Source organism: Protopterus annectens, chromosome 1.part0 (assembly GCF_019279795.1).
Source record: "Protopterus annectens isolate FY-2018-M chromosome 1.part0, PAN1.0, whole genome shotgun sequence".
NCBI lineage: Eukaryota > Metazoa > Chordata > Ceratodontiformes > Protopteridae > Protopterus > Protopterus annectens.
This window is the reverse complement of record NC_056725.1, coordinates 1,624,131,329-1,624,143,800: the sequence shown is the minus strand read 5'-3', so window position 1 is coordinate 1,624,143,800 and position 12,472 is coordinate 1,624,131,329. Positions and strand designations below refer to the sequence as shown.

The window sequence follows — 12,472 nt, the reverse complement described above, 5'->3', positions numbered from 1 at the left end:
ATATTTCTCTTATAAACTTAGAAAGTTGCTAGAGTAACAGGGTTTGTTTTAACATATATTTTCTGAAGTATTTGTAGTCTGAAACTCAAATGTATATCATTACTTAGTGACTTCAGTCTTCAGATCATCCCAGTGATTTGCCAGAAAATCACAAATTTTATGAGGAACAGACCAAAAATATGAGCCAAAAATCTGGACATTCTGTGAAAATCTGGACAGTTGAGAGATATGATGCCCACCATAAGTCTTTCATGTTAAGCTCCTTCATATAATAACAGAGTAGCTATTGTGCTTTAAAGTACCACTTTGAATCTGGTCTTGACTTGTCTAAACAGTTATTTACCACCACACTAAAATTACTGCCAGTTACTATTGAATTGGTAACTGGCTCCACTGCTGATCTGTTTGATGTCCCACTAGTAGTTATCCCTTGTCTAAAGACTTTATTTGCTATTACCCTTTATATCCTTTTCCTAGCCAATATTTTACCAATGTTACCAGGTTATGACATATTGTGATTCTCTGTATTTTTATTAATCTTTTGTTCAGACATTCATCATATTGATCACTGCTGCAGAAGCCTTATCTATAGTGGGTTATTTCCTCCCAAGGATATAACAGCTGGTCATCTTCCAATGCCTCAGGGCAGCTTCCACATGCACAAACTGTCAGGCAGCTCAAGCTGAGCTAAGTAAAAGACAAGTTTGGGTGCAAAGCCCTTCAGATCTTTACTTCTGCTTGAAGATCAACAGTTGGCTTGTGCTTTCCTTTGCTGGGCAGATAAGTTCCCTTTGGTGAAAAAAAAAACTTCCATTTGCTTAATTTTATTGATGTTTTTATTACTTTCCTCTTCAGGAAAGTTACTTTAAAGTTAGGAGGGTTGTGTTTTAATGGACTGTCTCAAGACAGTAACATTATGTTTCAATGGAACACTCGTTTTTTATGTCAGTTTAAAAGTGGTATAAATTAACTGAAAACATTTTCTGTGTGGGGAAATTGTGTTTATTTTACTTTTGTGAAGCTGGAATAGTGTTTTAAAGTGCTTTTTACTATATTTTTTATCAAAAAAGTAATTTTGTGGACTGGTAGTATTTACCAGCAATTGCTGCTAGTCTTCCCTGGGAAAGGGGCACCATTTTCGCCTTGAACATGGAACATACTACCTGCTCCACAGTCGGTCCTCCCTCCAGCCACAAAAAGAAAAAATTATGCAAACAGCCTTTGCCACCACTGCAGCCTAAGAATTTGCCTCAGCCACCGGTAGGTGACTCTGCTGTGGCCATTTGTTGTACCTCAGACCACTCATCTTTTACCCTGAATCTATGTGGTATAGCACCTACAGCCACTATGGACCGGGGGTTAGCCACATCCTCTGCAGCTGCTAGGGTCCCACCAGTATCAAGGGAGAACTATTGTCAGTCCTGAGCGATGGAACATGGAAGGTTTCCCTGTTACAGAATGCTGTGTCCATCCCTGGAGAAGCTGCTGCTGCCATTGGTAACACAGCTGGTCCTGTCAAAAAGAAAGACAACCAAGCATATATCTACTTCACCTCAATTTTATTTTGATAGGAGTATTTTACTAGGTCTGGCTCAGGGTTTAATTCAGGCTATTGATCATTCTTGTAAAGTAGTTGCTGGTAAAAGAAAGAGGGATTCCTCTTTTCCTGAAGAGATTCCAGATGCTGAATCTGAACTGGAAGATACAGGGACGGTTACAGGATTTCTTCTTCAGATTTCTGATTCAGACATAGAGGAGAGCTCAGTTTCTGATTTTCCCTGTGTAGTGTTAGGGAAGGGTTTGGCTATGGGGCACGAGTATGACCCCACGAATGTATTAATTGATGAAAGTAATAGGGCGTTTATTACAGAACAGAATGCTGACTTTATCTATTTTAACAACATTGTTAAAACAGAATGGAACAGATTTATGGAATTTACTGACTTACCTTTTCCAAAACCGTCCCTTTGGAAATTTACATATAGAAAAGGTAGGAATCTTAAGAACTTGCTCGAGTATGACTTTAGTAAAAAAGATGTCAATATTAAACGAAAAGGGACTTACCGGTGTGGGGCTTGTCCTCAGTTTGAATATATCTCACACTGGGAAAGTATTTACATTCCCAGCAGAGACAGGAAAATTTGTGGGTCCTCTTATTACAACTGTAATAGTGAGAGGGTAGTTTGCCTTGTGACCTGCTCTCATTTTGGAGCATTTTACACAGGTAAGACAGAGCAAAAGCTAAGGAAACGTATTTATGGACACACTTATGATATTAGGACTGGCAACGATAAGAATGTCTTGTTTAAACACACTGCGGCATGTAACCAAGCAAAGTTCATTTTTTTTATTCTTGAAAATGTGCCTATGGACATTAGAGGGTGCCCCTGGAAAACCTGTTTAGAGTATAGGGAGTTATATTGGCAAGTTATGCTTGACGCAGGGAGATTCCCAGGGTTAAATGAGAACATTAATATAGCCCCCCCTATTAAAACTCAGAGAGGCGAAGCTCTGAGGAGTTAATAATTCATGGGTTAAATATAACCTTGTCCATACTTATCCCTTGGAATTTATTTACTTTTAATATTCTGAAGATATATTGTATTTTTTGTGTATTCTTTGTGCACTTTTAACATGTGGCCAGTAGATGGTGGGATTGCATTGGTTTTATAGAGGCTGAGACTAACACATACATATTTTTACTTCATATATTCTTAACTTATACATTTTATATTATACTACATTTTATATTATATTATATTATCTATATTCTTTTAAAAAATCTTTTAACACTTGATTTTTATGAAAATATAAAATTTTTGCATACATATAGTAGGTCTTTTTTAATACCATTATATAAACGACTTGACTGGTATTTGAACTCGATTGGTGTTTAAAATGGGGGCTTATGTATAAGAACTTGAAGGTTTTGTCATTCATTGCATCTGATGAAGTCTACGAGTAGTGGATGAAAACGTGTGTCATTGAGTAGCATTTGTGAATAAAGTGGATTGAAGTTTACTTGGCGTGTGGTCTCCGTTTTCACCCTTTTTTCAGATTACTATTGCTAGAATGTATCAGTATTTTCAGTGGGGGAACACTGAAGTTTCTCAGTCCATCAGAAAATAGTATAAGTTGTTATTCAAGGATTTTCCAGAACCTACACCCATTCCTCCCGTTCTGTCTCCTTTAGAGGATGAATGTGTTACTGCCTGCAATTTTCCTGATAGTCAGCCAGTTGCCCCTAAAAAGGCAGATAGGCTATATGAAGTTCCTCAGTCTTTTAAAATTTTGTACACTATTTGCAAGCCTAACTCAGAAGCTACAGCTGTAGTTGATCCCACTGCAGCTAAGCACTTAGTTAATTCCAGCCCTACTCTTTCTGATAAGGATGAGAAAATCATTGACAGGTATGGGGCAAAGGTGTATACTAATGCAACTTTGATTTTCAGTAATTTGAATTGTCAGGCTCATATGTTAAAGTTTGTTTTGACAATTTGTGAAAATATGAGGAATGCTTTATTTGCAGTTTCTTCTTGTAAGGAAAATCTGCTTTAAATAATTTAGTTTCTTCTATTGCACAGGTCAGTACCCATTGTTTACAGTATGTGTATGACTCTGTTGATGCTTTTTCCAGGGCTATGCCCACTGATACTGTTCTGAGGAGGTTTGCATGGCTCCATTCTCTGAACCTCCCAGAGGATGTTAAAAATGTGATTTTAAATTCTTCCTTGGATAGAGATTTAGTGTTTGGTCCCTCTATTGTAGAGGTGGTCAAAAACTGTGATGAAAGTGACAAGCTGATCCATGGAATCTTTAAGATTTTTCAGCCCTTCTTTTCCAAATTTTCCAAGGGATTTTCTATCTTCTTATCCAAGTTTAGCAGAACAATTAATTAATTAATTAGTTAATTAATTAATTGATTAATTTAACAAACAATCCCAAGAAAATACAGGAACTAGATATGTAAGAAGAAATGTCAAGGGGGTTCTGAAAAAAGTCTCAAATCTCCCAAGACTAAACACAGTCCAACAGGTCAAAATCACTATTCAAGAAACCTTAGCAACCCCTCCCACCTTGGCCATTTCTTCTTCCAGAAAGTCTGAATCTGCATGTTTCTCTTTGGCAACAGATAGTTTTGGACAAATTGGTTCTGAAAATCATTCATCTATGTTACAGATGGCAGAGGGAGTAAATTTGTACTTTATGGGGGGGGGGGGGGCATTTCTCATCCTCCAGATCAGACTCTTTTGTTTCTATCAGGTTTTCTTCACATATTGCCCCAAAGAGTGATAAAACCAGTTCCTGTCTCTCAAGTGTGGAAGGGTTTATTGAAGGATGTTCCTATTGCCAAAGAAAGAAAATTCTTGGAGGCCAGTTCTACATCTTTCTTCCCTAAACCTATTTGTGATAATGGCCATATTCAAAATGATGTCACTTTACAACCTGTTATCTCTTCTTCCTCTTTCAAACTTTCCTGTAAGCACTAGAATTAAAAGATGCTTATTATCACATCTCTAGTCTTCCAGACTTCCAGACTTTCTTAAGGTTTTGTGTGTCTGGATCTCATTATCAGTTTTCCGCCTTACCCTTTGGACTATCATCTGTACCAACAATATTCACAAAGTACCTAGCTGCAGTTATATCTCATTGCAGATTATAAAGTAGCCACATTTTTCCATTTTAGATGACTATGACTTGCTTATATTTGCGGATTTTATTCTAAGTGCCAGAAATCTCTCTATCTCAGGTGAGAGATCTCTTACACAAGCTGGGATTACAACAGAACATTCAAAAATCTTTCTTGACTCCTTCCCACAGGATCATGTTCCTTGGATGTCAAGTAGACACCTCACTTCAAAGAGCAATTCTTCCACAGGAAAAGCAGATTTTTATCTAGAGCTATTTCTAAGGTTTTCCACTCAGACTTTGGTCGCTGACAGGACATACCTCAGGATTTTGGGTCTCAAGGCATCTATGATTTTCATGATATTCCTTGCAAAACTCCACACGAAAAAGATACAGTGGTATCCAAAATCTCTTTCATCCCAGCATCAACACCCTTTTTATTTTCAAGTCCCAGTATTGGGGTTTGTTGGAAAAGAAATAATTTGGTAGAGACAACCGATATCCTTAAATCCATGTCTCCCCTTCTTCCTCCTTACTCCAAAGCAATCAGTCACTACAGATGCATTGGACTTTGCTTGGGTAGCAGTTTCAGGAGGGATAAAAGTGCAAGGGGTGTGGAGCACCAAGAACAGCTGCAAGCACATAAATATCAAGGAGATGCTTGCCCTGATCTAGGCACTCAAGTCTCTGAATCATCTTTGGTCCCTGGGACCTCTTCAAGTTTTTTATTTTTTATTTATTTTATTTAACATTTGTTGACCGGGAATGTCCGACTAGGTTCCACAGATCCTGTTTTCAGTGGAGGCCCGGGGAGAAATGCTCCAGAAGCATGTCTTTAGAATGTGGGAGGAAACCGGAGTACCCGGAGGAAACCCACACGAACGCAGGGAGAACATGCAAACTCCACACAGAAGGCACCCCAGCTGAGAATCGAACCGAAGAACCTCTTGCTGTGAGGTGACAGCATTAACCGCTGCACCACTGCGCTGCCCTAGTTGATACAGACAATACCACAGTCATGTGGTACATCAACAAGGAAGGGGGAACAAGGTCATGCCCTCTTTTCAAATGAGCCATGTTAGCTTGGGATATAGCTTCATACCACAATATCACACTACAGATATCCTACATTCCATCAAAGCAAAACTGTGTGGTAGACAATCTGAGCAGGACCAGGGCAGACCCTTACAAATGGAAACTTGATCAGGGGGTCTTCCAAAATTTGATCCATCTGTGGGAATTTCCTCAAGGAGACCTCTTTGTCTCCTCTCTGAACAATCAACTGGCAAGATTTTGTTCTAGAACTTAATGCAAGATGTCCTGGAAGACAAATGCCTTTTCTCTTCCTTGGACAGGAATGTTCATGTTTACTTTTCCAGCATTTCCACTAATATCCAGGACACATCTGAAGATTCAGACAGAATCTCCCAAGATCATTGTGATGACTTCCTTCTGGCCCAGGGAATTGTATTTCTCCCTTCTTTTGGAAATGGCCAGAGGCAATTGCCACAAGCTTCTTCACAGACTGGATCAAACCACACAAGAACAGGAGTGTTTGATACACCCCCAATATCAATTATCTTCATTTAACTGCCTGGATGATAGGGTTTTCATTCCTTTTAGACACCTGTTACTGAGGATGTGCAGCAGGTACTAATGGAGGTAAGAAAGCCTGCTGCTAGAAAATCATATATTAAGAAATGGAAAAGTTTTTCCAGTTGGTGCCAACAATGTAACCAACACCCATTCAGTGGTAGTTGTCCTCTACTTTTACAATATCTGTATGGGTTACTATCTTATGGCCTTTCTTATTCCTCAATCAGGGTTCTTTTATCAGCCACTTCAGCATGTCTGCTCATGGATCCTCCTCTTTTAAAGCAGTCTCATGGAAAAATGTTTTTGAAAGGGGTTTTGCATAAGAGGCCTCCAAGAAAATTGGTATCCCCTTCTTGGGATCTTAATTTTGTTTTACAGAAGCTAACACTTACTCCATTTGAACTAGCTAACCTGGCTGACTTGAGGTTCTTAACATGAAAAACAGTTTTACTGATTACTCTGACCTCTGCAACAAGGGTTTCTGAGTTGCAAGTGCTTATGGTGAGTCAACCCCATCTCATTTTCTATAGGGATAGGGTTTCTCTGAGTGTTAATTCTTCTTTTATGCCTAAAGTGGTATCTGAATTTACTTTAAGCCAAATTATCCATTTCCCCATTTTCGTTTCTGAACCTAAAAGTGTGAGATAAAGAATGCTCCATATTTTGGATGTCCATAGACAACTCCAGTACTATCCTAATAGAACTAAATCTTTCAGGTCTTCAGATCAATTGTTCATTTCTTGTGAAGGTAAGAAGAAGTCTGTGAAAAAAACAGACTATTTCCAAATGACTGTCTATACTATTACCATTTGTTATATTCACCATAACAAATCTATGGCAGGCAGGGTCAAGGCCCTCTCTACCAGTGCCCTGGCTTTATCTATGACATTTTGGAAAGGGTTGAATTCTGGAAGTATTCTAGAAGGCTACTTGATCCTCTGTGCATACATTTACAAAACACTATAAGCTTGATTCCTTCTCTAGGTCCAGATCAAGCTTTGCAAGCACCATTCTCCAGGGGCTTCTCAACTCTTCTCCTTCCAACTCCCAAATGTAGTTAGCAAAGTTAATCTACCCATATAGCTAAGGCTACTGCAGTGGTGGTCAATATGATGAACATAGTGCAGTTGTTTAAGTAAAATACATCAGGGTGTGGACATTTATTTTTGTTGTTCCTAACACTGTCCTTTCAGGGCTTACCCTCCCTCTCTCTGCTGACAGAAAAGCTCTGAAGGGCTTCACAGCCAAATTTGTATTTTAGTCAGCTCAGTTTAGCTCAAGCTGCCTGACAGTTTAGGTGCATGGAAGGTGCCCTGACGCTTTGGCAGGATATAATCCCATATGCATTATATTAATGAATTAGTGGCTTTCAAACATTCAGTGATTAAAAATTACAGTTTTGTTTTACTGTAAGGAAAGGGAATGAATTGTTGCAGAGTGGATTCTGCATTTAAATTGCAGCACATTTCAGGGGAAAAACACTTTCAGGTCAGATTCTATATTTTCAAGCTAGAAATTCTGAAAGGTTACAAAAATATTTTGATAACAGATTCAAGTAATATCTACTATAGTCAATGCGATCTCCTAAATGTATCATACAATCCTGTGCTGACCTTTTAGCAGTGATGTGCAAGGATGACAGAGCTCTATTTTGGATCTAAAAAACTGAAACTTAAATTTACGTACTCTGAATGTCTGGTCGTAGAAGCATATATAGTAATGCCCAACGTAAAGTTGTAGTGGTAGTCTCTACTCCTGCGGCAAAGAGGTCGAAAGCTGTCAGCAGCAAGTTTGTCATATTAAAGCTGCTGTTTTCATCTTTAACCTGTAAAACAAATAGTTCATGGAGTGAGACAGAGAGGGAGGTGGAAAGGAGAAGTAGATGGAGACAGATAAGATACATAAAAAATTAAAAAAATACATCAGAATTTTACAAAACATTACAAACAGATTTCAGAATACTGAGTTATCATAAAAGTTTGATAACATACAAAGCAGGTTTGTAAGTATTATTGTATCAGGTTGAAGAAGATACACATAAAACATTTTTTCTTCAGAACAAAAAATCAGCTTGCATCAAAATAAGACTATAGAAAAGGTCAAATCTACCTTTTAAGTGACACTGACTTTTTATTTTATTTTATATTCTCAATTCTAATTAATTTAATATATTTTGCATTTAGACACCCAAGTCATCTCTCATGCTTTCCTACTGTACAACAGTGCCTTATAGGTTCATAAGTACTTGTTATTGTTTACGTATTGATATTTAATTACCAGGAAGTCCGATTGGGTAGAAGCCCATTTTTAGCAGAGGCCCAGTGAGAAAAGTTCCAAATTATTATAAAACATTTCAAGAGCAATAATTTTACAATCTTCAAAAATGACACAAAAACATCTGTAGTTAATAATAATTATAACAAATTAGGCATAATATAAAAATATTGCTTAAGAATCGATACAATGTATATGACAATCATTTAATATTTAGAGAAATTTTAGAAGTTTGTAGAGAAACTATAGGTAAGTTAGTCTAATACAAATAGGAAATGAAATATAAAGTGAGGGAAAACAGGCTTATGGTATATTTAAAGAGAAAGTCAGGGAAGATAATTAGATAGTAGCAAGGAAGTAAGTGAAGGAGGGATAGTAAGGAGGTATAAGGAATGAAGAGGTACTTGTTCACATTTAGGGATGTAGTTTATCCTGGTTTTGAACAAGAACAGAGACAGATTTTAGCTAGGGATCAATTTTCAGGGGTGTGTTGTCAATGTGATAGTTACAAGGGGAGACATACTTGCTGAAGTGTACAGTTATACACTTCTTAGTATTTAGTTTTAGTCCATGGTTTTGACATCAACTATATGTTCCACTGTTGAGGTCTCTCTCATGTTTTTTTTCCTTTCATTTCTCCAAGTCATTTGGGTTTTGAATACCATAATGAAATGATCCCTATTTGTAAATTACAGTATGATTAAAGTTTATGAAATTAGTATTGTTTCAGTCTATTAATCTGTGAGTATCTTAAGAAGCCTAACCTTACATTCCCACAATAGATTTTAGCCCTTATATTTTTGCATACAAATAACCAAGGGATGGGCCAAGCAATGATATGCTGAAACATTTGCAAGTTTCTCCTATCCATGAAGGCCAGTGGTGATAAATTGGGGATGAATTTACAGTTACCCATCCACTCATCCAAATTATGTTTGAATAGATTAAGAAAAGTAATTTGCTTTATGTGGAGTGGAAGGCTGTTCCACAGAAGCAGTTTTCTCTGTGATACAAACATGTCCCTCTAACATGTGCTATCTATTATGCAAAATAAATTGAGAACTCTTGAGAGGGTGTTTATGCCATTCGACTTGTGAATGTGTAATAGGTCTGACAGAAGTGGGTCTGTTGAAGCTCTCTACATGAGGCAGAGGCTGCTTCTCAGTAACCTGTATGATACTGAGAAGAAGGATAAGGCTTTGGGATAGTTTTTATAATTTAGGCCTTTGAATTTTTTTATTGAAAAAGTGTTGTAGTTGCTCCAGTTTGTGATACGTTTTTGGGCAGGTACATAAGGAAGGGGGCATTATACTTAATGATTGGCCTCTCTGGAGCTGGGTAGAATACCTTTTAATACTTTCTTATAAAGTGGATATGTGGTGATCAAAATATACCTTTTTGTCATCACAGGTTCCCAGATCTATAACTGCAGGATCAATTTTCAGGGGTGTGTTGTCAATGTGATATTTACGAGGGGAGACATGCTTGCTGAAGTATACAGTTATACACTTCTTGGTATTTAGTTTTAGTCCATGGTTTTGACATCAACTATTTGTTCCACTGTTGAGGTTTTTTTCTTTTAATTTCTCAGTCTTTTGGGTTTCTAATACCATGATGGGAATGGACCCATTCGTAAATCAGGATATGATTATAGTTTATGAAATTAGTATTGTTTCAGTCTTTGACATTAACTAAAAGTGCTCTTTGCAGCACCTATAATGTGCCCAGAACTGACTTCTAAAATTCATATGGAGTTGCATGTATTGGTAACATATCTAAATACAACTATAATTATTTTTATGATACCCATTCCTCCTACTACTACTGGAACTGTCTGTGTATCATTCTTCCAGACTGCTCTCATGTCTGCCTGCAAATTCTGATATTTTATGACTTTGTGTCTCTCTGTATGTGAGACACTATAATCGCTAGATGTAGCAATTTCAATGATCAATGCTTTTGTCTTTTTTCATGGACTACTAAACAGTATCTGGTTTTCTTTCATCTATTTTGTTGAATACTAGTAATGGGTGATCCCATGTGATGTACACTTCATCATTCTCTGTAATGCTTTGTGGTTTATGTTTCCAATGCTTCTCAGCTACTATAATATTGTAGTGTTTGCACAATCACCAGTGCAACAATCTTGCCATATTATTGTGCTTCTCGGTGTACAGGCCCTCTACCATGAGTGTATCACACCCAGCAACAAGATGTGCAACTGTTTACAATTATTTTTTACAAAACCTACATTTGTTGGTTGCTCCCACATGTTCAATGGACTTTGTAAACCAAAGTGTACATAGTCCACTGTCCTGGGCTGCCATTATCAGCCATCTATCCTTTGGTTTCAACTCACCTGTCCTTAACCATTCCTGCATCAAACCCTGATCAACGAAGTTGTTCAAGAGATGTGTATACTTGCCACTATATTTATGGCTTTTCCACATTCTTTTCCTTCTCATCTGATCCTTCTCCTAATATTCTTTCTTTTGTTTTTGGCATATTCAATTGCTGTCTGATTTGTGTCTACTTCTGGTTTGATTTCCATTCCTGCTTTTCACCTGAATGTTTCTGCTAAACTAAGCAGAGAGGTCATCTTAAACTTGCTTTTCTCATGTTTTTAAACTTTCACTATGTTTGGACCTTATGAGGTCAAGCAGATATGTATGCAGTCCCATAACTGCAGATCTACTCATGTAATCAATTTCGACGAGACCCATACCTCCTTTAAAGCAAGGGATATATAATCTTGGTATGCACTGGTTTTTATATATCATTTGATAAGCATTAGGCATTTTTCTTGTTTTTCTGTCCAGCTGTAGCACTCATGACTAGCAGACTGCTGTTTAGGTTAGGTAACCTAGAAAGGTAGGAGTTTCATACCCAGCATGGAAGGCTTGTGCATGACTCTGTGTGTGTGTGTGTGTGTGTGTGTGTGTGTGTGTGTGTGTGTGTGTGTGTGTGTGTGTGTGTGTGTGTGTGTGTGAGTGTGTGTGTGAGAGAGACACTGTGTATCACTTGGTGGTGTATCCACTTCTCCAGAGAATAATATATTTAGGTAACGGTGAGCTGGTGAATGGTTAACATCTTCGTCTCTCATGCACAAGGAACAAGGTTTGATCCTGACATCTGACCAATGCTTGTTTGGAGTTTACATGCCCTACTTGTGTCTCTGTGGGGTTTCTCCCACCTCTGAAAAACATGCTGAGTGTTTCCATTTCAAACTCACATAAGAATGGAGCTGTGGGCAACAGCACAAATTCTAGATGGTACCCTATAGGGGGAAGAGTTGTACAGACCAACTGCTTTGAGCATTTACTGTGGTGCACAGTATTCTCAGGATAGGAGAAGATGGATCACAGACTGTGGACAGTGGCAGAACTAGCCACTCAATGGTGGAAAAATATGACTTTATGTGATCTGGTTGTGTGGACTAATGTTACCAAAATGGGTATGGATACTGGTTTGAGGACCAAGTCTATTCCAACCTATGCCACGGACCCATGCTAATGGTGGGAGGGGTGTATTTGCCCCTATTGACCAGTGTATGCTCACCATAAAACCCAGCAGCATTACATCAATAAGCTACTGGATGGCCAGTGTCCAGTTGCCAACATGGGTTACCTGAGATAGCTCTGCTGAGTGAAAGCTGGATGTAAAACTAATCAAACATAAACTAAAAATTGTGACACTCAGTGTAGGTTCACTGGCAGGACAACACCTGGAAGTGAATGACATGATGGTAAGGAGGAGACTGGACATCCTATTTATCCAGGTGACAAGGTGGAAGAGCAGCAGAGCCACTTGGCTTGGGATTCAGAATCTACTACTCAGGAGGAGGAAGACAGGCTAGAAATGGTGTAGGAATTATGGTGGGGGGAGGAGGTTAGCATAATGGTTAAGGTGTTCACCTTAATAAACAAAAGATAGAGGGTTTGATTCTGACATCAAGTTATTGGCTAGGCTTAAA

General features: G+C 38.1%; 1 protein-coding gene across 1 annotated transcript in view; it reads right to left on the bottom strand.

Annotated features, from left to right (window-relative positions):
• Positions 1-12,472, bottom strand: part of LOC122799249 (cytochrome P450 2D15-like) — a 405,628-nt gene that overhangs the window by 134,953 nt on the left and 258,203 nt on the right. Inside the window, exon 7 of the mRNA XM_044068194.1 lies at positions 7,912-8,050. Within this exon, the coding sequence (XP_043924129.1) occupies positions 7,912-8,050 (139 nt within the window). The remainder of the gene's footprint in view (positions 1-7,911; positions 8,051-12,472) is intronic.